General features: G+C 49.6%; 9 protein-coding genes across 9 annotated transcripts; 3 read left to right on the forward strand and 6 right to left on the reverse strand.

Moving 5' to 3' along the window:
• Window positions 1-60: 60 nt before the first annotated feature.
• AO090012000627 (tubulin gamma complex associated family protein) lies at window positions 61-2,997 on the reverse strand (the record flags this gene model as incomplete). Its single annotated transcript, XM_001727560.1, has 2 exons — window positions 61-2,804; window positions 2,877-2,997. The coding sequence occupies 2 exons, from the start codon at window positions 2,995-2,997 to the stop codon at window positions 61-63; spliced, it is 2,865 nt and encodes a 954-aa protein (XP_001727612.1).
• A 1,717-nt stretch (window positions 2,998-4,714) lies between these two features.
• On the reverse strand, window positions 4,715-6,288 carry AO090012000629 (isocitrate dehydrogenase (NAD(+)) IDH2; the record flags this gene model as incomplete). The annotated part of the gene is made up of 6 exons (XM_001727561.3): window positions 4,715-4,786; window positions 4,849-5,568; window positions 5,627-5,749; window positions 5,813-5,899; window positions 6,065-6,130; window positions 6,199-6,288. The coding sequence occupies 6 exons, from the start codon at window positions 6,286-6,288 to the stop codon at window positions 4,715-4,717; spliced, it is 1,158 nt and encodes a 385-aa protein (XP_001727613.1).
• Window positions 6,289-6,749: 461 nt separating this feature from the next.
• Window positions 6,750-9,910, forward strand: AO090012000630 (exocyst subunit SEC5; the record flags this gene model as incomplete). Its single annotated transcript, XM_023236562.1, has 2 exons — window positions 6,750-9,128; window positions 9,182-9,910. The coding sequence occupies 2 exons, from the start codon at window positions 6,750-6,752 to the stop codon at window positions 9,908-9,910; spliced, it is 3,108 nt and encodes a 1,035-aa protein (XP_023091477.1).
• A 962-nt stretch (window positions 9,911-10,872) lies between these two features.
• AO090012000632 (uncharacterized protein) lies at window positions 10,873-11,288 on the reverse strand (the record flags this gene model as incomplete). Its single annotated transcript, XM_023236563.1, has 2 exons — window positions 10,873-11,158; window positions 11,203-11,288. The coding sequence occupies 2 exons, from the start codon at window positions 11,286-11,288 to the stop codon at window positions 10,873-10,875; spliced, it is 372 nt and encodes a 123-aa protein (XP_023091478.1).
• An 837-nt stretch (window positions 11,289-12,125) lies between these two features.
• Window positions 12,126-14,135, forward strand: AO090012000633 (uncharacterized protein; the record flags this gene model as incomplete). Its single annotated transcript, XM_023236564.1, has 2 exons — window positions 12,126-12,720; window positions 12,766-14,135. The coding sequence occupies 2 exons, from the start codon at window positions 12,126-12,128 to the stop codon at window positions 14,133-14,135; spliced, it is 1,965 nt and encodes a 654-aa protein (XP_023091479.1).
• A 2,284-nt stretch (window positions 14,136-16,419) lies between these two features.
• AO090012000634 (uncharacterized protein) lies at window positions 16,420-18,084 on the reverse strand (the record flags this gene model as incomplete). The annotated part of the gene is made up of 3 exons (XM_023236565.1): window positions 16,420-16,789; window positions 16,857-17,067; window positions 17,382-18,084. 3 exons carry the CDS (start codon window positions 18,082-18,084, stop codon window positions 16,420-16,422), a joined length of 1,284 nt encoding a protein of 427 aa, XP_023091480.1.
• A 159-nt stretch (window positions 18,085-18,243) lies between these two features.
• On the forward strand, window positions 18,244-18,978 carry AO090012000635 (uncharacterized protein; the record flags this gene model as incomplete). Its single annotated transcript, XM_001727566.3, has 1 exon — window positions 18,244-18,978. One exon carries the CDS (start codon window positions 18,244-18,246, stop codon window positions 18,976-18,978), a length of 735 nt encoding a protein of 244 aa, XP_001727618.3.
• An 898-nt stretch (window positions 18,979-19,876) lies between these two features.
• AO090012000636 (uncharacterized protein) lies at window positions 19,877-20,629 on the reverse strand (the record flags this gene model as incomplete). The annotated part of the gene is made up of 1 exon (XM_023236566.1): window positions 19,877-20,629. The coding sequence occupies one exon, from the start codon at window positions 20,627-20,629 to the stop codon at window positions 19,877-19,879; it is 753 nt and encodes a 250-aa protein (XP_023091481.1).
• Window positions 20,630-23,084: 2,455 nt separating this feature from the next.
• AO090012000637 (uncharacterized protein) lies at window positions 23,085-23,793 on the reverse strand (the record flags this gene model as incomplete). Its single annotated transcript, XM_023236568.1, has 3 exons — window positions 23,085-23,140; window positions 23,471-23,630; window positions 23,677-23,793. The coding sequence occupies 3 exons, from the start codon at window positions 23,791-23,793 to the stop codon at window positions 23,085-23,087; spliced, it is 333 nt and encodes a 110-aa protein (XP_023091482.1).
• Window positions 23,794-24,569: the final 776 nt, after the last annotated feature.

Below are 24,569 nucleotides of genomic sequence, written 5' to 3' on the forward strand. Positions count from 1 at the left end.
GAATATTCTTTAATATAAAACTCCAAGAAGAGCTGGTGCGGTGGAGCTTGTTTTCGACTCTCAGTAATATTTCCTCATATCCAAGCGCGCTAGGAGGTGGTCGAATACACATGTAGGCGCTTCTCTGGATGCAAAAGTCGTGCCGGACCTGCCGAAAGACTTTGAAGATGCGTTCACGCCATCTAAGTTGCGTAGATAATTCACAAAAAGGGATGTTTGTTTCCGGAATGTAGCAAAGAGCTGATAGGCAATAGCCTCACTTTCGTGGCGCACGCCGCTCGTTCCATCCATCCTCGACAATGGAGCAAATGTCAAAATCGTACCGAAAATACTTTCCAGCAGCTTCGCTGCATCAGCATGTCTTTTGCTGAGAAAGAGCGCAAAAAGCATTTGATCGAGAATATCTTCATGATAATCTCTAAGTCTAGGGACAGAATGTGCTGCTTCTATCGTGCCATCAATATCACCGCGGTCGAGGCAGCGTTCAATCTTAGCCAGGCTATCTTGGAACCGCTGCCAAGTCGAGCCAATGCCGACATGAAAGCAATAATCACTCAATGAGAGCACGAAATGCTGGCAGTCAATGCGAAATTTCTGGTACACGTTTCGAGGGTGCCCAGATAGGGAGTCTCTCCCCGTAGAATCACGAATGAGACCTTTGACGACCGAAACCATTCGAAGGAGTCGAAGCAGATGCTTGAAAAGACGATCATACTTGTTAAGCGATCGCGACGTAATGATAGCTTCCAGGACGTCTGATGGTTTGTATTGAAGACGTAGGAAATCCAAAGCTTCGATTGCATTTGGATCCTTGCATTTGGTAACTTCTTCAGCAGTCAACTCTCGAATCGAGAAACTGAGGCCGCCAGGAAGTTCCCTCTCCTTGCGGGGCTCATTACCCGCTGAACTTTCTGAGCGATCATCAAAGCCGTGACACTCACTAAGGAGCCCAATGAGCACCAAGCGCAACTCCGAGCTTGCTGGAGGCCAAGTGTCACGGCTCCCTAACCGCAAACCAGTGTGGACACTACTACGGACAACACCAGATTTTCGCTCGCCGCTCTGCATCTCCGGGTCAAAGAGAGCGTGCGACAGAAGGGAGGTGAAGAAACCATCCCCAAGAAGCTGGAACCGCCATTGCAGAGATAGGTGATACCGGAGTTTGTGCTCCTTGAACAGCAGGTGAAGACAAGAGAAGTCAATCAACAATGCCTGGGACGAAAGAAGTGGTGCAAGGGACAGATAAAGGGCAGAAGCTAATTCTGGGCCGAAATTACACCTATGATCCTCAGGTACTTCAAGATCTTTGTGGTTCCCTTGCTCAATCAATCGGGAGAGCTCGTCTTTCTCTATGGAGGAAGGGTTTGCGAGCAATCCAGTCATGTTTTGCGCGTCATCAATGTCAAATAGGTCAAAGGTATCTTTAAGTGTATCACTCGCTTCAGTATGGGCAGGAGGCTGGGAATTGATTATCAAATTTTTCGTTGCAGAGGGGCGACCACGATTATACCTGAGTATTTCAGACCGAAGTCTATTTTCGTAGATCTTTGCTTTTTCTTGTATCCTTTCAATATCTGTCCACGTGCTAGCACAGCTGAGCCTGGGGACATCGCCGTTGCAAATTTCGTCACTCGCAATTGGATGCTGCGGATGGAATCGTTTAAGCAGGCGTAGGCTTCGTCCACTTTCGAAAATCAACTCTGCTTGGTCTGTAGGAATGAATGATGGCATCTCGGCGGGGTTATATCTGTACTCAAGCCTTGTTGATTGAGAGGTCGTTTTCGGATTCTCTTCTGAGGGCTCCAAAACTACAAAGCTTCTGCCGTTTGCCGCCAGCTCCTTCAATGTCGACGCCTCCAAGCGGAGGCCAATCCAAGTCTCCGCATGCTTCAGAAACGGATACACTGTCCGGATAACAATCTCGCGGAAGAGATCCTCCATATGGCCGAATGTTTGGGAATAATGGGCGGCCTTTTCAAGAACGATGGAGAATATCTGAGCATCCGACACAACCCCTTCGACAGCTTCGACCAGGTCTGCCAAAACACCAGCCAGTTCACCGCATCGTTGAAACAGGGCTCTAACCTGGATGAGGGACAGTATATTGTCAGCATCCCTGAGAAGCCGCTTTTCAACGATGTAAATGACGACGGCTACGGCGCTCGAAAGTGTAGAAAGAGCGGAGAGTTTAGTTGACTTGGATGGAGCTTTGCCAACAAAGTTTCGCACCCGCTGCATATCCGTGCCGCATTGGATCATCTCATCAGTCAAGCTATTAAGCGCAGCGACACTAACACCTGAGAGGCGGATGTCGTCAAAAACCCGCTCGAACATTTGGCGCTCCCTATTGTATCGAAAAAATAATGAGCTCCAACCAAGACCTAGTCGAAATAGGGACCGTAAAAAGACATCATTTCGAGCCACACGGCCTAATTTCCCGAGCCCGTTCGTCGCAGCCTGATTTGCCAACGATGCGTCGAATCCTCTAGACCCCGATTCACTAAAATATGCGGATGTGGGTTCTTGATACAATCGATTTTGACAGTTTTCCCACGTCTTCAAAAATCGTTTGCCGTCAAACTTGACATCCACGTCATTCAACACCCAGATATCCTCTGACCCATCTCCTCTTTCCGAGCGTGCGATGCTCGGTTCGGCAGAAGTTTCGCTTGACGCATCGGTTGTTGATTCCGGTAGCAAATCTGGATCGAATACATCGGTTTCAAAAAGATTCAACTGGCTTGAACTAAAACAATCTTCATTGAGTAATTCTAGAGGACTCCTGAAGAAACCCCCAGTGAGATCTAGTAAAAGCGAATACTAGTAGTTAGTATTCGAAATTGGACGTATAAACACCCCCAAACAATGATACGCACCTGGCAACTCTTCGTTCCAGGGTAGTCGTTCTAGTGGTTGCAGCGACTGCAGAGTGAACTTCGATAGCCTCCACAAATTCTCACTAGAGAATGGGTCCGTATCATAATCTTCCTGCTCCATCTTATGACACGGACTGCTCTAAAGACTGACGCCATAGAAGCAAATCGTTATCAGCTGACGACGCGTTGGCGGCGCGAGATCACGCCTCACTAGCCTTAAATTGTGCTAGCGTCCCCCCCAGGTCACGCTCGGACCACCGCTTGTTTGGGAAACCGAAGCAGAATGAAATTGTCGCGACACGGTCTACACCAGCTCCCCACGTGTGTCGCGTTACAGTACAGAGGATCCCATTCGTCACTGAATAACACGAAATAGAAGAGTGTTATGCGAAACAATCAATATGCCCCCCAGGAAGAAGCCTAAGCTTACCGCTCAATCCGAAGCCGCTCAACCTTCCGCGAACACCCCCGCCAGTGATAGCGCAGCTCAGCCCAACACGGATTACGACCCGGTGACGGACCCATGGACGGATGAACAGGAAACTGCGCTACTAAAGGGTATAATCAAATGGAAGCCGGTTGGTTCGTAGCTATCCCAAGTGTCGCTTCAGCAAACCGACTTCTGCTAATCCATCTGTCCCGTCGAAGGAATGCACAAGCACTTCCGCATGATCGCTATCTCCGAGTTCATGAAAAGTCAAGGCTATGCACCTGCCCACGCGGAACATACACGGATACCTGGGATCTGGAAAAAACTAGGGACGTTATATAACCTCCCAGCACTCGATGAGCGGGTACGTAACGACAGCTGCCTACATTGGTCATAGATAGCTAACATTTGCGCTTTTCTGTGCAGGAGGATTCTCTGATCACAGATACTTCCGATGATGTTGATGGCTCGAAAGAGCTTTACTGTCCATTTGAGCTTCCTGAAGATGAATACGGCGAATTGATGTTTGAGAGGAGGTTAGCAATGGAAGGTTCCGCTTCGCCCGTTCTTAGTGCCCACGCCGAATCTAGGCGAGGTAGCACGGTAGCCGACACAGATGGTGCGCCCTACTGATTCATCGTTTTTTCCCGAGTGATACCTGAATTCTGACTACTATACGCATTTAGAGCCCCGATCCTCTCCGGCGCCGTCAAGAGGTAGGAAGTCAGGTCGTGGAGGCCGCCAACCGGCTCGAGGTGCTCGGTCTTCACGGCTTCAAGTAGAAATTGAGGCTCCGAGGAGGAGTCTAGGCACAGGGGAAGAAGAAGGCGACTCTGAGGATGCTGGTGCGAATGAAGGGGACGAAGAAGGTTCGGACGCGGCGAAAGACGACAGCGAAGGTGACGAAGAAGCCGAAGAGGATACAGGAGGCTCTCCAACAGCACGAAGCACACGAGCCCAGACAACTCGAACAAAACAAAAGGAGAAGAGAAGTAGTGGCACAGGAACTAGAAGAGGCGGTCGACGACGGTAGTTTTAATGTGTACTTTAATATCATGATGGTTTGAACATTGATACCTTTGGAGGACTCAGGGCAGGCGTTTCTTTTACGTTCACATATAGCAGATTTATCATCACACTTAATCTACTTCAAAATTCACTAGAATTAGTTTCGGCTGGCAATCGGTCAACAGAACGCGATGTTCTCTCGATAAATGTGTTTCAGTCACCAAGCGATTGTGCCAATTGATGGGGTTAAAATTACGATCGAGAACGAGATACATTGCAAGAGAAATGGAATCTAAATAAATACATTGTACGTATAAATAGGTCACTACATTTGTTCTAGTCATTCACAGGCTAAAAGGAGACAATCAAGGGAAATAGTACACGGTGCAAACCGAATCCCTTACAGACGCTTCATGATGGCCTCAGCATACTCGTGGGTCTTGGCCTTGCCGCCCAAGTCACCAGTGAGAGTCTATATAAAGTTAATAAATGTGGCCCACTAGCGAACAGGGATTAGTATCCAGATCAGCTTACCTTTCCTTCGGCAAGGGTATCAAAAGTGGCCTTCTGGATACGAGCAGCATGCTCGCCGAGGTTCATGTGCTGCAGCATCATGATACTGCTCAGAAGCAGAGCAGTGGGGTTAGCGAGGCCCTTGCCGGCAATGTCGGGGGCAGAGCCGTGGACAGCCTCGAAAATGGAGCACTCGTTACCGATGTTACCGGAGGGAGTGAGACCAAGACCACCGATCAGACCGGCGCACATGTCGGAAAGAATGTCACCGTAGAGGTTAGGCATGACAAGAACCTTGTCGTTGTAAGGCGTGGGGTCAGTGACGATCTTGAGGCAAGAGTTGTCCAGCAGCTCTGCGTCGAATTCGATATCGGGGAACTCCTTGGCAATATCACGGGCGAGGTTCAAGAAGAGACCATCGGACATCTTCATGATGGTAGCCTTGTGCACGACGCGGACCTTCTTCTTGTTGATGGAACGAGCGTATTGGAAGGCAAAGCGCAGAACTCTCTCAGAGGCCTCCTTTGTGATGAGCTTAATGCTCTGCACAACGCCATCGACAACGACGTGCTCAATGCCAGAGTATTCACCCTCGGTGTTCTCACGGATCAGGACGGTATCGACGTTGTCGTAGGGGGTCTCGTAGCCAGCAACGGAACGGCAAGGACGCACGTTGGCGAAAAGGTTGAAGGTGCGGCGGAGAGTAAGGTTCAGAGAAACGTGTCCCTTGCCAACGGGAGTCTAAAAATTTTTTCGGCTCAGCAAAAGATTTCCATGACGCACGAGAGCGTTGACATACAGCAAGGGGTCCCTTGAGGGCGACGTAGTTCCTCTTCACGCTCTCAATGGCTTCATCGGGAATGGCGGTCTTTCCATCCTTCAAGATAGGAGTAACATCGACTGGCTCCCACTTGATGGGGGCCTATAAGTAGATTTAGTGGCGCGTCTTAGAAACTACGAGCAGCCGGGAGGGAGGAAACATTACGTTTGCGGCAGCGAAGATGTCCTTAACGGACTGCGAGATCTCAGGACCAATGCCATCACCCTCAATCAGAGTGACAGTGTACTTTCCCTATAAAGATAACATTTCCATCAGAAAGCTTGTTTGGAGGTGATGAGTTCAGTTTTGGATCGTGTATAGATCGATCGTCCAATGATTTCTGGCGGGAGACGCCGGACCAAGGGAAGAAAAATCCGAGAGGGAAAAAAAATTCGCGGTCTTCGGGGCGCAACATACATCGGTGTCCTTCTGGCCCTTGAACTTAGCGACACGCTCGTCGGTAGCAGCGGCATAACCACGGAGCTAGGTAAACTAGGTTAGCTACGCAAGAATTGACGGTCGGGCCGGAGATGGAAATGGACATGGTATACCTGCGACAAGGGCGAAGCAATGCGTGGGGAGACACGAGTGCTCCGCAAGCATTGGCGGGCAGGGAGAGCGAAGTTCCTAGTGGCAAACATTGTGAGAGATCCCCGGGGTCAGCGACGAACAACACAGGGCTGGAGAGGAGAGTATGTGGAGGATGGGAAGGAGAGAAAGAAGAAAGGCGGCGGGTTGCTTGTGCGGGAAGTGAGAGAAGGTTCCTCAGGCCAATCTTGACCTCTCTCGGCACCGCCGCTGCCGACCGACCGGCATGGCATGGATTCCGTGTTTGGCTGCCCAGAATCCACTTGGTGTCCTTTCCTAGATCAGATAACAAGTGACGGGTCACGGGTCACCACACCTCGTTCATTGTCATTATTATTTCATTGTAATTTTGCCAAAACTACCCCCTAAACCTAACCTATCGTCTGGCGCCCGAGATTTCCCCACCTGTGCGGCTACGTGCTTCCCTGCATGTGGCCTCCTGGATCGTTCTCCCCCCGGCGGTTGATCGGTCACCTGCCCCCTCCTAGACTAAGCGCGCGGACACCTTGCAACCATGGCCGACGCAGATATCGCAAACTACTATAATCTCCCTTCGGCTTTTCCTGAAGAGTGGCCTGCAGAGCTAGACGAAAGCGATCATTCGGAGGATGAGGCACTTACCCGCACTGCTTCGCGGCGATCCCGATACTTTGCTCTCGAGCGCAGTAACAGCCATCAGAAAGGCGTCAACCTAGGGTCATTCAAAGGAAACAATGGTCGGGAAAACCTCGCCCAGATGGACGAGCCGGATCCGCTCGGGACAGGCGAAAGCGTCCTCAAGATCTTGAAGAAGGGGGGGTTGTCTGTAGAAGAAGAGAGTCGCTTGCGGAATAAGTTTTTACTCTCATCTACTTCATTTTCCCCGGCTCTGTTTCTTTCGCAGGCTCACTCCGATGCGTCGATTAAATCACTACTCAATGGACTGGAATTTCTGTCACGATCGATCGATCAGAAGTCAGCTTCGTTGAAAGTACTTGTGGAGGCGAACTTTGAGCGATTCGTCCGAGCCAAAGCGACAATTGATAGTGTATATACAGAGATGAGGAACCAAGGGAAGGCAGAAAGCTTGTCAGTGTCGCAAGTTCACCGCAGGTCAGGACATTTCCGGAGCCTTTCGTCTGGCAAACATGACATAACCCCCGCGACGATTTCAGACTCAGGGCCTGGGAAGAATGCATTGACCAAGGAAAGTGAATACGGCATGAAGGGCATCCGCGGTCCACTTTTAGAAGCCTCTGTCAAAGCTGAAGAAGTCTGGGGGCCTGCATTAGGTGGTCGTGAAAGAGAACAGGTTTTAAAATCGGTCGTCGAGACAATGGAGAAGCACCGGGATGTCTATGAAATAGGCGGGCTTCTTTCAAAGTCTATCAAGCAAAGAGACTATGACTCTGTTTTCGAGCAGTACACTAGAGCAAGGACGCTCGCAAAAGAAGCCAGGAATATTGCCGATATGGCGACGAGCAAAGGCCGACCGTTGACAGACGAGGAGACCCACATGATCTTAGCAATGGGGAGGATGTGGATGGATGTCGACCAGCAAATACAGGCATTCAAGCATGATCTTTGGAGGCGCTTGAGTGAGTCACCTATCGCCTCGACGACGGTGACGGCTTTAGGGCCAGTCGATGAACATATGGAACTAATTGGCGCTCTGCTGGAATTGGGTGTCGAGGACAACCCCATCTGGGTCTGGCTTCTTGGTCGCTATGAATACTTGAAAACGAAAATTACAACTTTTTGCGAACGCTGCAAAACGGAACTAGAGATCCTCAGGCGCAGGCTCGCTGCTGGCGAGAAGCCGACGCCTCAAGCACTGGCATCCTATCTCCGACTCGCTCCTCGTGATGGTGCAGCAAGTGATCCAACGACGCTTGACACTGGCCAGGTCATCGAACTCTGGGAGTGTGTACATACTTACTTAATTAGACTGCTATCATCACAGGGAGGCCTCTTGGGTGAAGTCTTCGATTTCTGGGAAGCGGCACAATCCTTTATCGAGGGTAGCAAACAAAAGCTTCTCCCAACCGGTTTTGAAGGGGAGAGTCGTAAGCATCACCGGCTCTCGCCTAATGACTCCAGTGAGCTGCAGAAGGGCGTCGTCGAATTGATCAATTTAATTCGCGAAAGCATTCTGTCGCTGTTCGCCGACCCTCCAGTGGAGGATTTCACTATCCTCGCCTCTCCAATACCACCACCAAGCCCTAAGAGCCCGATGAGCGGAGGAATCACTCCCACCGAGTCTCGTTTCAAGTTAGATCCTAAGAATATGCCATTTCCCACCCCAAAGCGTGGCGAGGCTTGGGAGGACTTTGCATTTTGGCCTCCGTTTTCCAATTCCCTTAGCGGCATTCACTACCTCGGCCAATTCCTCGTCCTTATTGGCAGGGCAGCCAGTGAAATGGCTGCGTTAGCCCCTGTACGAAGTACGGAAAACGCTTATGATCTCCTCAAGTCACTTGTGAGCGTCACTCGTGAACGTTCCGTTCGCGCGGCATGCTACGCCTGGGGCAAAGATGCAGAAGTTTGCAAAATGTTGGAGGACTGGACGAGAGATTCGGAGAAAAAAGACTTGACCAAGATGCCTGGTTTGTTTGTGGCTTTTGAGAACGCAATTCTTAGTGGAATGCAGAAGATCCTCTACATTTCGGAGGCCATGGTAAAATCGGGTGATGTAGATGTTGTCACACAACCTCCTGCGAAGCTTCTACAGATGGTGCGCACGCAGTTTGTGTCCAGTATTTACAAGGCCCTCAGTGGTTTGGTCGAGAATGCGGAACATCCCACACTTCCTCAAGAGGATAGTGAATGGGTGCTCGCGGAGCCTGCGGCGCGTAGTCTCTCTGATACATCCACGGCGCTTTTCATCGCAGATGCGGTCGATGCCCGAAATAGGGTAAGCCTCTTATGGACTTTGGATTCTTCCATATCAACTAATCGTGTTTATAGAATGTTCGCATACTCCTCACTTTGTCGAATATCAAGGCATTCCAAGCCGATCTCGTCCCTCAACTAGTAGCGAACTTTGAAACTTCATTTTCAGTCAAGTTGACCGAGGAAGCCAATACTATTCGCGACGTCCTCAGTCAGATTGACGACCGCTTGTTCCAGTCATACACTAAACCCACGATCAACAAATTGAATACAACGATTGTTGATGGCATTACTGCCCCGGATTGGGAGCCGACCGTCCCTCGCCCCGAACAAGTCCGGCCGTATGTGTACAACGCAATGCTGACTCTTGTGCTTGTCCATACGGAGATCTCAACTACCATTCCTTCCAGTTCATCGGCGGCATCTAATCGGTCGTCTCCAGCGGGTCAGCCACCTCTGCTGATCATCATTCTTACGCACTTGTTGACGAAGGTCTCCTCGTCTCTCCTATCAGCTTTCAGCTCTCGGTCGTCGTATACGCTGGCGGCTTTAATGCAAGCCACTCTGGATACTGAGTTCATTGCACAGACCATGTCCCAATTCTCTACAGATGAAGCCTCTGCTGTACAGAGTCAGATCTACGTGGAACTCGACCGCCGAACCACACACGAGGCCCGGGCTCGTCTTCAGTCAGAGCTTGGTGAAATGCGGGGAACGCTGAAACGATTGAGGGAGAGAACTAAAGGAGAGTTTGCTTGCTTTAAGAAGCAAAGAAGTCGGACGGAGCCTAAGACACCGGCATAGTAGTTAATGGTAGATAATTGATTTTTAGCAATCAACACACCAGAGGTGCAAGCAACGAGCGTAAACAAGATCCAGTGGGTATCATTTTTAAAACTTTTGAGCCATCATCATGTCCCATTTAATAGTGCCCCTCTTCTACGTCTGGCCGACCATCCGTTGCACGCGACTCAGCAACACGTTACTTTCGCGACCTAATCTCCTCTTCCCATGCTGGTCCGGCCGTCTCGCCCTAGCCATTGCCTCGCGATCCTTTTGCCTGAAATCACGCTCCTCCTGTCGTTTTTGCGCCTCCTGTCTGCGCTTCTCCGCAAGCTCCATCTCTTTCGCAAAAGCGGACCGCTTGGGTTTCCGTTTCCGGCGACCTTCGCCATTTTGATTTCTAGCTCGCTCGGGGCGGGGGGTGTTCTCAGGCGCTGGCTGATCCAGCATCGCTTGTCGGTCTGGGTGCAACTCCAGCGAGGCAGGTTCTGCCTCTAGCGCATTATCCTTCTCAGCATTTTCCTCCGCTAACTCGTAGACTGACTTGCGGGGGGCGGCAGCGAGCTCTTCGGCTCTTACTTTGGCGTAGGCTTTCTTAACTTTGGCCTTCTGAATCAGGTCGGCTTTGATTTTCTGGGCTATAGTGGGTCGTGGTTAGCAAGAGGACCCTGCAGGGCCGTTTTAAAACTTTGAGCCATAAAAACGGATAGACGAAGGGAAAAATGAAAAATGAAAAAATATGCAAATTGAAAAAACGGAAAACGAACTTACTTTTACGGCGATAGGTACCATCAGGCAGGTTTGCAGGTCCCACAGAGAATCCCTTCTTCTTCTTTACTGGTGGTTCAGTTGTGCGTTGTTCTTCGGACTTTGCATCAATATCTCGGGAGCGCTTGGCGGACATGATGGATGAACTTGTTTTTTGTTTGTTGCCTTAAGTCGGTAAGGACCTTGGGTTAGATAGTTTGACTGTATTGAATAATTCACTTGGTATGAATCTTGTTGGGCAACAATTGACGTGGCAAGAGGTTCAGTTGCACGGGAAAAGAAAAGGGAGGTTGTTGGCGAACAGTAGGGAAAATCTTTAGGAAGTGTAAGCTTTGTTCTCGCCCGTGCAGAATGTTCCGGTTATCAATAGTTTCACGCAGGACGAGGATGGGCGCATATGAGGTGTCACGGAGAGAGGGGAAAGTAGAAGATGTTGTAATGACACAATGATCTTCTTCCAGGTGTTTAAAGAGAGAGAAGAGAAGAAAAAAAAATGGATACCTGAAGATCTTGGTTCATACGATGATACATACATTCAGACTTACTTTTTAAGGGGATGGATTGCGATAAGGGAAAATAGATAATGGTACCAAACGGTAACGTTACCCGTGGATTTGGGAAATGATCCCATTGTAATCCCGTTCCCCTCCGTCCCAAACCAAAAAAAAAAAAAAAAAAAAAAGAAGCGAACGGATTTGTTCGCAGTGGACCAAAAAAACCCACCCCCATGTCGTTTCAGGCGCCTCATGACTCAATTATACTCTCGTCATCGAAATAGCTCACCTTTAAATCCCTCTCAACTAACAAACTCTAGCTCGCCCACGTCGCATCACCTTACTTCAGTTCCGTCCATACACCCGATCCCGTCATACCTCGAGTCTACTCCTGACAAAGACCGCCACTTCAACCCCAAACATCTTCTCTATTTACACCTTCGTTGCTTCCCTCATGCGTCCTTGTGCCTTCCCGTCGGCCTAACTTTCATTGGGATGTATAGCTTTTTTTTATTTTCTGTCAATACTAACTAACCCCCGGTGATCATGCCCATATTCCAGGATCCAGATCGTCAGCGGTTCTATGACCTATGGTCGGATGATCACCCACCGATAAGAGAGGATGAGCGTCAACTTGGGGGCTCCTCGTGGGCCCATCATCATAGGGAGCTGGAGTCCGCGGGGAGGCGTACTAATTTCCCTGGGGAGACATTTTTATCGGATTGCAGTCCGTCAGATCTGCGTACCTGCGACCGAGAGGAATTGATTCATTACATCAAGAACGCCGATACCTCGGCTTGGGCGCATAGGCTGGTATGTACGCTATCTCCTCTAGAAAGGCAACACTCGCCAGGAAAAATGATAAGAAAACTGTATTCTTACGGCATGCGCATTTACTCACATGGGCTATGATGTAGTATGGAGATTCAAATGCTGGCCATTCTATCTCCCGCACGCCGGATAAAACGTTCGACATGAAAGCCGACTTTAATGCTCGAGGCATTCCTAGTACTAGCCCGGGCACCAGTGGTCAGGAATTAGGCTCGCCAGCTGATATCCAGCGCCCTCGGTCAGCACTGCATTCTGGCGACTTTCGAGAAGGGACCCGTCAAGATCCGCAACCACTGCCGCAGTCACCGCTACCCGGACTTGATGCCGGCTCACGTTTCCCCCTGCTGGGCTCTTCCCCAACTGCTCCCTGGTTCACGGCCCCGGTTTTTGCATCGCCCACGAGGACGCAACCTGTCACAGCCAATGTGTCTAATGAAAACGCGAGGCCACCATCCCGCACGCGGGCACCGTCCGTGGGCTCCTTCTCTTCTAGCTACGTCCTAAAGGCGCCGACAAGCCCTCTCGTATACCAGGCGAACAATACCGATTTGGATTTTTCCGCCAGGACCGATTCAACTGAGCAGCTTGGTCCCTTGGAGAAGGCCAGCCGTCGTCGTACGCTGCCGCCAGAGACTTTCCGGCACCTTCAATCGTCGCCCACAACCCATCGAGGAGCGTTCAACTTCCAGTCCAGCCATTCCTCCGGGAAATGGGATGAGCCGCTCCCGTTCCACCATTGTAATCCTCGCCGGTCTCTAAACTCGGCGTATACTCTTCAACTAGCATCTTCAGTACAAAGTCCATCCCTCAGAACCAGGAGGCCCTCACTTGTTTCGGAGAAGTCTTCCAGACCGCATGCTCCATTGGTTGGATCCTATGAAGAATCTATCCTACGTGGGAGAATGTCGATGAACCCATCAAAGCCACTCGATTTCACCGCGCAAATAGGTGTGTTGGGGAAAGGCAAATGTAAAGCGAATCTCAAGTGCCCACCCCACGTCACAATTCCGTTTCCGGCAGTTTTCTACAGCTATCCTACTTCGGGTAGTGGTCGCTCGATTTCGGACGATAACCCTAGTCCTTATGTTGGCTTGATAGACTTGGAGAACTCTCTTCCAAAGGACACAGCAGTTACGAGTCGACGTCGCAGGCATCATCATAGCCCCGCAGAGGTCTGCGGTGAAATGACAGACAATCCACCCCCGCCTAAGGCTAATGACCAAGATGCTCTCCGCAGACGAGAGAAGAGACACAGGAGGGCCGAGTCGCCCAAGTGTCCGCCCGGGGGCTGCTATCGAATACCTCAACAGGGTCAGCTCCAGGTCATGATAAAGAATCCGAACAAGACAGCTGTTAAATTATTTTTGATTCCATACGATCTCAGCGACATGGAACCTGGAACCAAGACATTTATTCGGCAGAGAAGCTATTCAGCGGGCCCTGTCATCGACATGCCGTTGACTGCGCGGAAGAACTACGGGACCGATCGTCCAGAGGCATCCTTAAGCTCATCGGAGGATCCAAATGACAAGCCCACCCTGAGGTACCTGATACATTTGAACATATGCTGTCCGTCCAAGGGCCGTTTCTATCTACACTCAAGCATCCGTATTGTTTTTGCTAATCGAGTCCCTGACGGCAAAGAAAGGCTCCGGAATGAGATACAACATCCAGAGCCCCGATATGCGCCGTATAAGCCTGCTCGTGATGTCAATCAGACGCAGATGAATACGAAGCTAGTAACGGATAGAGGATGCCGAAGACCAGCTGCTGATCAAGGATCCATTCCAGCTTCATTGCCCGATCTCCCTTCCCCGTGTGGGCGGGAGGGCCAGCCTGCAACACCAATGCCAGTCATTGAAGCGCAGGCCGTCTCTAGTAACTTGAAGGATGCCCGCTCGGGGCAGCGAGCTCCTCATCCGTTCCGGCCCATTCCGTCCCTAAGGGAAGAAGTGCTTCCCCTGCATGACCATGATGCAGCCGAAACCTATCAAACTGGTAGTGGATCGTATAGTAAACTCACCAAAGGAGACCATGGATACGGTGGCTATCCATTCAGCCCCATGGGCGGCTCCGAAGCCGGCGAGAGCCTACTCGCCAAACGACTGAGAGGACTAGATGTACAAAAGCATAATTCATCGGGCATGGATTAAAGCCACCCAAGATTGCCCAACGCCCGTCGACATCCACCTAGGCCCGCTCCAACATCTCTCTCAGTATAAATCGTTTTACTTAGCCTTTCTTTTTTTCTATTTCTTTCTTTCTTGTTGACTTGTTACCACGATGCAGGACACACGCTGCCTAACTGACATTCAAGGTGCAGGCTCATCTTCTGGACATGAACACAATCGCCTCCCGTTTCCCAAAAATTTACACGGGCCAGCCAAGGGCGCATGACATACGTACTTTTAATACCCAAGTTCTCATCTATTCAATTCACGGCGTTAACAATGCTTCGGAGTCCCGAAAGTCTCCTCTCTTTCTACTGATTCGTTTGTTTTATCAAGGCGTGCAGATTTCAGTTCGAGTACCGGAGAAGGCTATCTGTCTTTCGAGTATTGATTTTTTTAAGGTGTTTTGTTCTGGTCGTCTGGGAGGTTAGTTACTCAGGTTGAATATATGGTTAAACAGAATAACACATACGCATTTACATTGACAGAAAGTTCTTCTGAGATATATACTACATATTTATCCGCACGGGGTTTCTTCTAGTGACCTGGAAGTCCCTGTTTCAGATGCCTCCTCTTTAAGTAGTTAAAGTGAAGACCTTGCTCAATGAGTACTTTATTTATATTACAGGCTACAGCTCAGTGCGCAGCAAAAAGTCGCAGGCTAGATGATGTAATTCCATTGAGACGATAAACGAGTCATTTGTTAGTGCCCCGTATGGTTATTCTAGTCGAGTGGGATTGGGAACATGTTTTCCATACGAGCAAACCGAACTTCGTTGAATAATCTTCCTTTCTAACCTTCTATGATACATTCTACTTCTTGATTCCCGCTCTTCCTGTCTCCCATCCCATACTATCAAAGACTAGCCACCGAAAGGAAGTTTTCGAGATAAATATTACCCAGAGTCAAAAAAGCTGCGAGGGACGATTGACGAGCAGCTATAATTTGGGCACTCATAAAGAGGGAGATACCCAACGTGGGAAACACTAACGCCGAGATAAAGTTAAGGAACTACGAAGCAGATGTGTAGTTCTATATACAGAGTCAGTCTTCACTGTGCTTAACGTAACCTTTCATTATGTCTATGTGTACTAATCCCATGCTAGACTCGTCATAAAGATGAACTCCCGCGACTTAGTTATCAGCTCAGGGAGAGTTGTCCAGCTCCTGACATCACAGTCTATATGCAGTTCATATGTTGGTGTATTCGTTTGATGATAGGAACGGGGAGACGGTGAAATTGGAAGAGGGACTATGAGGACAATAACATTTGGGCCTTTTAGCTCTACGTATGACATAGTATACGCCCGTTCTCTCTCTTCCCCAAAATAGGAGGTTTAAATGCATTATTTCTTATACTATATAAGCGAGATTTACTATTATACCTGTAGAGTTGTAGGGTATGTGAAAGTGGTAAGCTAGATTATGCTCGTAGACATCCCTTCGGTGGACTGGAGAGGTCTTATCTCGCCCGCCCCGTTACTAGGAGACAAGCTTCAGCTGACAACAATGATATGGATATAGGAGTGTAGAAAGAATAGAACAGATTGTCGCTGTTAGTGAGACAGAATACAGAGTACGACTGTGACTTCTTGAGATCCTGGACCAATATCAAGCGTTCAATCGTCCTCCGTACTCTTCGTGCTCAGGCTTAGACTCAGCGCAGGATCCACCTCATCCAGCGAGATCAACTTCATCTCCGTTGACATCAATGCATTACTCGTACCGCAGGACCCATTAGCACAACATGTACACCCATTTTCGTTGCAGCTGCACTGCGTGTTGCTCTTCTGCGCGTAAAGCATCCACTGAATGCAACCAAACCCTTGATTTTCAACAAAAGCACCACCGTAGCCCTCGGTAGGATTTCGACATTTGGAGAAACAATGCTCCATCGAAGTTTCGCACTAGTGATAAAGGTCTGGTTAGTGCTGTAAATAGCACAGGGAAACAAAGGCACGTACGTGAATTTTCATCTCGACTTCCTTCTCCGGTTCGCAGCCAGACTGATCAGGGGCCCATTGAACAGATCCAATCACGTTAGTTCCAGAAGGATCGCTGTATACATACGTGTACGGAGGCCCTCCAGGCTTTAAGGAGTTGCCGTTGTAGCAAAGTGCTTCCATCGCTGCCTTTGCCCCGTCAACTTTGAATGGTACGTAGGAGCCATCATTGTGCTCATTGAAGCAGTAAATTGGATCACTGGATGTGGTCGCTGTTGCGATAGACAAAGATGTGGTGGTCTTTGTCGGAGCAGTAGATGTGCTAGTAGGGTTGGCAGGGTCCTTGGTCGTGATTGGGAATGGACACGAATCTCGGCGGGCAAGGGGGGGGTCTCGGGGCGCCATCTGTAGTAGCCCTATCCCAATTCAGATTGATGGGCTTGTTGCACACGTTCCCCGTGTCGTCAAGGTGGTATCTCTCACGTATAGCCTGCAAAGCCTCGCGGTATTCATCCAGACGTGCTGCTCCATCTGCTGTTTCCTGTGCCTTGCCGGTCGCCAGGTTGAGTCCCTCCTCAATGGATGTGATCAAGAGTGCAGCTTGTTCGCTGCCTGCCTCCATCTGTCCGGGAATCCTGACATTTGTCATCCAGTATCTATATGTGGTCGCTAGATTGGCATCAACGTCCTTCCTAAGAGAAATGGTTAATAATATGGTTCAGGAAAGGCACGTCATCCAAAGATTGGGAGATCACATACAAGGCGGAGTATATCCTATAATTTGTTGAATCAAGTGGACCGAAGATGGCGCTTGATGTCCATATATCACATGCAAGAACGATTCTTTCTAGAAGCCCCATCCGACTCATTATTATTGCTTCTGAAGCCCTCCACGGTTTATATTCCGATATAATTTTTTTCTCGCGAACATTCTCACTTTGCTGGACAACATCCGCGTCGTAGTTACCCCCTATCTACCATCGTATCGTGTCAGCAGAATTGTTGAACACCGGAAAACTCCAACGTACCATTGCCTTGAACTTATTTAGCTCTTGAGTTATACCAATAAAGTCCCAGTGATCGTCACCCGGTAAGCTATTATAAACCGGCTGAAGATTGTTGCATTTGTCGAACATGAGTCGGTTGAAGTTGTCGCAGGAGTAGCCTTTTTCGTTAAACAAATAATCCCAGAAGCGGTCCATCCAGTTCAATTCAACTATGAGCCGTTAGCCGCAATCCTAGTGTCCCTCGAGTACCTATCTGAGATGTCGGAAGGATACTTACAGCAATGTTCGATAGTCGGTGACTGCTTGTCATTCCCTAGGAAAGGCTGTACCTGCTCATCGGATATCATGGTGATTGTTGGCGCGCAGTCAACGGTCGTCTTGCTGTACCATCTGGACATGGAGAGGGAGGCAGGAAGTGCTCCGCCGATGGCTGACTGGACATAGTTCTGGGGTCCCTTGTAGGCTGGGATAGTAACAGATGCCCCCGGTGTGAATCTGCAATCTCCAAGGGCAGTAGAAGTCCTCGCCGGGGCCCTCTTCTCCAGACCAGCATGAGTAGGAGCTACTGCCCGCGCCGTAATAGTAGCATAGTTAGGTTGAAAGCCATCACGGATTCTCAGATTTCCTTCCATGTCTACATCTGAAACAGAGCCAAAAGCCCAGGCACATGGTCTGCAGTTGTCAGATGGGTTCTCGCCGGCGACAGGGTCCGTCACGAAAGGACAATCAGCGCTGCTCGTCGAGGTGATTGTTCTAGTTGTCGTCCCAGTCACACTGCAGCCCACGGTTGGCATGCAAGTGGTCGACGTGCACGAGGTCGTTGTCGTGGCAGCTGCGTTGGTCGTCACAGTACAATATTCAGCGCAGATAGTGGCCGTCTCTTTGATGCTGCACGACGGATCGGTTGGTGTCGACCCATCGTCGTCGCCGCCTCCACCTCCTTCCTCTCCACCACTGCAACCGCCAGCCTCACGACACATGCAGCTCAGACCCCGACAGCTAGTGCATGTAGGACCTGTACAGCTGCAGAACAACCCAGTGCAGCTACACCCGAGACCTGTACAGCCGCTACATCCCGAGCCACTGCAGGCACAGCCCAATCCGAAGCAGGAACAACCGGGACCTGTGCAACTGGTGCAATGCTCTCCCTTACAACCGCTCTTGCCATTAGAAACAACACAATCCGATCCTACACAGCTGCTGCAGTGCTCTCCCCTACAAGCCCCATGATGGCAGTCCCGACCCGTGCAGCCGTAGCAGTTCGAACCAGTACATTGGCCGTTATGACAGTCAGGCCCCGTGCATCCGATGCAGTTGTCGCCGGTGCAGTCGCCATCATGACAGTCCGAGCCCGAGCAGCTGCTGCAGTCGTCTCCCTTGCAAGAACCATTGTTGCAGTCCTTGCCGACACAGCTATCATAGCTCGAACATTTGCTGCCGGAGCAAACCCCGTTGGCACATCCGCTGCCACTGCATGTCCCTTCCCAACAATCCGGACCGGTGCAGATACCATCCTTTCCACAATCAGATCCAGAACAGCCGAGGCCAAAACAGCGGTCGTCAGTACATTTTCCATCCTCTCCGCAGTCATCTCCCACGCAGCCGGCCGTGATGCAGTCGTCCGCCACACAGACACCGTCTCTGCATCCAGATCCAAGACATCCATGGACAGTACATTGCCCAAAGGCGGTACAGACGCCATTCAAGCAGCCAGATCCACTGCAGCCAAAGGAAGCGCAAAGAAGCCCCGTGCATTGGCCGTTCTTACAATCCGGACCTTTACATTGACCATTGGTGACTACCGGCCATGGCTCTTCCGTAGTGCCACCGCTGCTGCTGCTGCTGCCACCACCACTATCACCACCGCCTCCTGAGCCTCCTCCACCACTCCCACCTCCGACGCTACCACCATTCGGACACCATTGAGGAGCGGGCGGGTAGGTTGGTGCCGCGCCACCGTCTTCGTCCGGGGATGGGGCGAGGACACATTTCCCTTTGGCAGACTCCGCATTTCCATTGAAAGCGCTAACACACCACTCATAGTTCCACGTACCGGGAAACAGATAGTATTGATCGCTACAAGCAGCTTCCACCGTGTAGTTCAATGCCTCAAGCTTACTACCTGTGGCATTTACATTGCGTAACCAAAGCCGGTAGCCCGCCGCAGCAGAGAGGCTATCCCACGTAAGGTGGACTGTGGTTTGATCTGCTACGATGATCTTCAGGTCCGTTGGGGGTGGCGGAGTGCCAGCGCCCGGAATAACACTTCGAACCACGGCTGGAAAGCCCTGTCCAGCGGCATTCCAGGTCACAACGGCCACGAAGTAACGGTGCCCTGCAACTAGGTTCTCTATGTGGGCCGAAGTGCCTGTGAACGCGGCTCCAGTAATAAATCACATTCGGCGTCCTTGTCCCAGTAGAGAACGTTATATTCGATGACAGAGTTTCTGTAAGAACCTGTGGGTGGATCCCAGGATATGTCGAAACCAGTCGTGGTAGCGCTAACAATCACGTTCTGAGGGGCTTCCGCTGTCTGGGGATGGGCGGTTGCGGTTAAAGTAGTTGTCCAGGCCCTCTTGATAGTGTCCCCAGCACTGGCGCGCACCTGAACCTCATACTCCCAGCCATCTATAGGCCACGTAGCATCCCATCGATTGGAGGATACGCTGCCTGAGGAGAAATTCGGGATACCCCCCTTGATCTTGGATCGAACGTCGTAGTTATACGCACCATAGACTAGGTATCTTCAATTAGCAAAAGGACGCTCCGGGCTTAGCTGCAGGGTGGCTTACCTGGATCCCATGTTGCCGTTACGCCACCAGGACTAGTGAATACCTTGAAATTGCTAGGTACCGGTAACGGCCTGGCAGGAACATCATTGGGTATACTCAGTGCGGATGACCCGATCCTGAAATCCTTCACTAGGGTTTGCGAGAAGGCGCGAGCAATCTGGTATTCACCCATCGCGTTTGGATGAAGTCCATCGGAACCCACCGGACATGAACTAGGCTGACAGTTGTAGTTCTCTTCCAGCTCAACAGGATGGATTGGGGAAGCTGTAGTGCTCCATTTGGGAATAGTATCGCGCAGTAGAGAGTTGTATATATTGGTGCTAACAGGAAGATCCTCACGGCCACCAATGAAACTCCGCTGTGGTACATTAGCAATGGCAAACTTGATCTTTGGATTTGCAGCCCGAGCATTGCTGATCAGCGTATGAATACTGTCCAAAGTTCCTATCGAATCACTGTAGAACCACCCCATATCATTGAAGCCCAATAATAACAGCATCAAATCTGCTGGGTGGGCTGCCATGACTTCCTTGATCAGGCCTTTATCCACAGCAGCAGCACGGCCCCAAACAGCGAAATGACTCTTAGGAAAATCCGATGACACTTGTTTCGCATAGCCCCCACTTACTTTGATCGCGCCTGTTGGTTGGGGTTCCCCGTATAATGCTGGTGGGGACGGTGGTGCTGCCCAACGAAGTCTACAGCAACTCCCTGAGATTGAAACCACTCCCATATCCAATACCGCCACGTGAAGTCTCCCTCTCGGCCCTGAGATATGGAATCGCCGACTATCATGACCTTAAGCCCGGTTGCGCGCTCGTGGAGGTGTCCCGTGGTCGAGTTCTCACTTGACCTTAGATTATCCCTCATAGCCGCCAACATTTGGACACTGTTGTTCTGCACACTACCAGTTTGAAGCGGCGGCATGAGGCCCACGACTTGGTTCAAAATATCATAATCTGGGAGATCCGTTGGAAGAGGGATGGCCGGGACGGTAGCTAATTGAGATAACTGATAGGATACTTTGGACTCTATCGCGACAGCTGACGAGTATTCTATGGTAGCTGTTGATACTGCAGTCAAAGCCGTCGCGTTGCCACTTTGTGTAGGCGTGGGCTTTGGACTGTTCTCCCTCCGTGGAGGGAGCCATGAATAAGCGAAAGTGGTGTCAGAAAAAATAAAAATTGCACACAAAAGGAAAGCCAGGTAAAGATTGAAACCACTTCTAAAGGTAGAACTTCCCCGGTAGGAAGGCGCCATGGAGATTGTAGAAAAGAAATCAAGATAAAACGAACGGACGAGGGTTGAAACAACAACCTCTTAGCTGCCAGAATGTGTTATTCCTGAGCTGCTGGCCTATCTTGTTGTCTTCCATCTTCGAGACGAGACAATGGGGAGTATTTATGTGATTTCTGATTCTCCAACCCTCGTTACTTACGAAGCTGGTATACTGAATGCCGAGGGATACTACCTCTATGTTGGAAGCGATGTAACCGGAATTGCGGCTGGCTAGCTCTCAACAAAATAGAGGACAAGGGTATATACACTAGATCCCAATAGCTAGCGAGATTGATATTAGGTTACAAAGGGATTTGTACAGGAACTATGACTCTTAGTGAAAAGCACTAGGAGCGATCTAGCTAAACACTGTGACATCGTTTATAAAGGATTCAACACCTAAAGAACACGATCTCATACTAGCGCTCTCTAGTCTCAAGGCGTGTGCGGGCAAATATTTGGTTCTATAAGTATTTTTTTGGTTCCGGTCCGTTGTATTTACTGTGACTGAACTGTAGCTTGTACTACTTCTGACTAGGGGTCACGCTGGCCACACAATTTATAGCTTCAATACCCTCATAGACGTTACCTATACCTAATGTAAATATAATATTGTCGTTGTCGATATGGTTGCTTGCGCGGTACTGAACCATGTCTGCCAAGAATATAGATAGGGTCGGTTGGAGCCAGCTAAAGGATTTACAGTTAAGCTGACCATCCGGTTTATCCGATCGTTATTGATCAATGCTTGATCGAGTCTCTTGTTAAAGGGACCGAGCGCCCTAATTTGCCTCCCTTAGTGGGCTAAAAAAATTCTATTATGGGCTAGTTTCAGGGACTGGGCGAAGAAGTTGGGAGCGTTAAGCCACCATCTCGGAGATTGATGGTCATGTTAGCTTGCCTGGGTTTGTTTCTATCCTCCATATTTTCTATCCCGTGAAAAGCGTTCAATCATGGTTTGATTGGAAATCTCAAAGCCCCTATCCGGGGCAATTGTGATGTTGCTGGCTTCGACATAGACCTTTTCGAACTGTAAGCGTTAATATATCGTAATCCACATAGCCGAAGTAGGACGCATGCCATCTTAGGTACTAACCATGACTAGCGGGATTAAGACTACTGGCTCTGGATTCTATTCCCTGACCAAACCTTTTAGTCCTTAATGGGGCAGTGTTGTATTCAGGTCATACCCAGCCACTGGACCTCGGCTAGATAACATGGTTTGACTAGTATCTCCATATATCCCCGTCATTTTCTCTTATACACATGAGTATCGAGCCACTCCTCAATATCTTCACCTTTGGCCTCCTCTAGTAGTCTCCAGATCCGCCGGCGATTCCGCAAACGGAGCGGAGCATGCTGTAAAGGGTTCCCGGGTTCAAACACCTCCACTTGTGCGAGGGTCCGAACAAGGCGCTCCCAATCCCAAACATCTTCTGCCTCATATGTTAGAGCGTTGCCCGCATCGGGTGTCACAGGGTAGCTCCGTAGGGCGGAGATATCTAAATCCCAAAGCCATGGTAGAATATGCCGATTAAAGAGCATATCCCGCCACAGGCCTGAGGGTAAGGAACGGGTGCATGTCTGCCCGGGGTTGACGAAAGGGTGTAGATTATTATAGATCATGTCTTGGACCTCCGCCGGTAGTGCTTCTAGTTCGGGAGATAAACCCGTCTGTCCTCGCAAGGACGGTGGAAGAGGCTGTAGATATGAAAGGATCTCCTGGGTGAGTCCTGGTATGGGAGATGGTGCCATCTCGTATTCCTAATGGCAGGTTGTTAGCGATGGGATGGAGGCACCATAGATTGTACTTATGTGGAACTAACTCACATAGGCCTTTTGCTCTCCAAAAGCCCACGCGACATTATGATAAAGGTTGGTGTCCCGAAAGTAGTACCAATGTGGTTCAACTACACGACGCGGGTTAAACGAGCCGTTGCGTCCGAGGGGATACTTGGAATGCACCCTAGTTAATCGCTGTTCAAACACTTCATAGAACTGGCTGAGAGTCGTAGGGTGCTTTAAGCCAACCGACACTCCAGCTTTCAGAAGAGCCTGGCGATAGTCTACCAGGCGTCGCATCATGTCAAGGCATTCCGCATGGACCGTTACATACGGGTGCTCCGTATATAGATAGTGTACTAATTTCGACGTGTGCTCCCCATAACGCACGGCTTCTAATCTTAACAACCGCTCCCCATAATGCACACCGTCGATCTCAATATCTAAGGAATCAGAAATCTCTTCGGCGCATTATAGGTTTCCTACAAGAATGAGGGCTAAAGGAGTAACCCACCATCTATCCCGAGTACTTCTAGTGGTAGATCATGATTTGGCAGGCTCGCAATATCCCAATCTTTCTCATAATGATAATTTTCAGCTCGGATGGCCTGCGGTACAAACCACTTGTACCTCTCAAGATTCTTGTCTCGCACTTCTGCTTCCACCACCTTGATCTGTATGAGCGGTTTATTGGTTTTTAGGGACTGAAGAAGAGCTCACAAAGCTTGGGGCACCACAGATAACACAGCATATATCCTCCGCATCATAGCCCTTATCGAATCGCTCGAATTCGAAGAGATCGCCCTCGGATGGACGCTCGCTGGGATGGAAATCCATAGCAGGTGAGGATGGAATTTTTGCTCGGATTTCGATCCATGGAACACGGACTCAAAAGCAAGATAATGATAGTAAATGACCATGACTCAGACAAGGTTACATCGCTTAGTGCTATTGAGTATACTAGGCAAAATACCTAGCATGGGAGCACATCAATATATTCTGTTTATTGGTTGGCTCCACCGGTTGGCTTGGCGCTGTATGTCATTTCATGAGCCTGTTGTCAAGCTAGATAAATTAAATCACAAGTGTTCATTTATTCTTTTCTCGTAGTACGGAGTTCTAGACCGACCACCACCCAGTCATGATGAGACTCTGTTTAAGTCGGTTATATGCCAGTAGTTTACTTTAGTATGGAGCGAAATGTTATGGACACGTTCTATTATTTACGCAGTGCGTACTAGGTAGTCCTCAATTTCTCGACTTATTGACTACAGTACGGAGAAGTCCGAACCTCGGCCCACACTCACGTCGTAGTAGTATTCAGTATACAGTAAGTTGGAATTCAAATCTTTGTTCTGGGGGATCAAAAATAGTCAGACTGAAGTATCATAGCTCTGGTCGACGTTTTTTTAAAAATCAAAATTGTCTCTCAAATATGTATCACCCTCACCACAACACGAGCAGTTTCTGAAGGCTGAAAGAGAATCTATATTTCCTTATCAGAGTGAGATTCCTTCCTTCGGTTATTGCTAAGTCTAGTAATTACCAGTGATTCTCTTCTCTAAGATCAAAAGTCCCCAAAGGGCATACATAGCGAGACGGAGTTAACCCCC

This window comes from Aspergillus oryzae, chromosome 4 (genome assembly GCF_000184455.2).
Source record: "Aspergillus oryzae RIB40 DNA, chromosome 4".
Lineage (NCBI taxonomy): Eukaryota > Fungi > Ascomycota > Eurotiomycetes > Eurotiales > Aspergillaceae > Aspergillus > Aspergillus oryzae.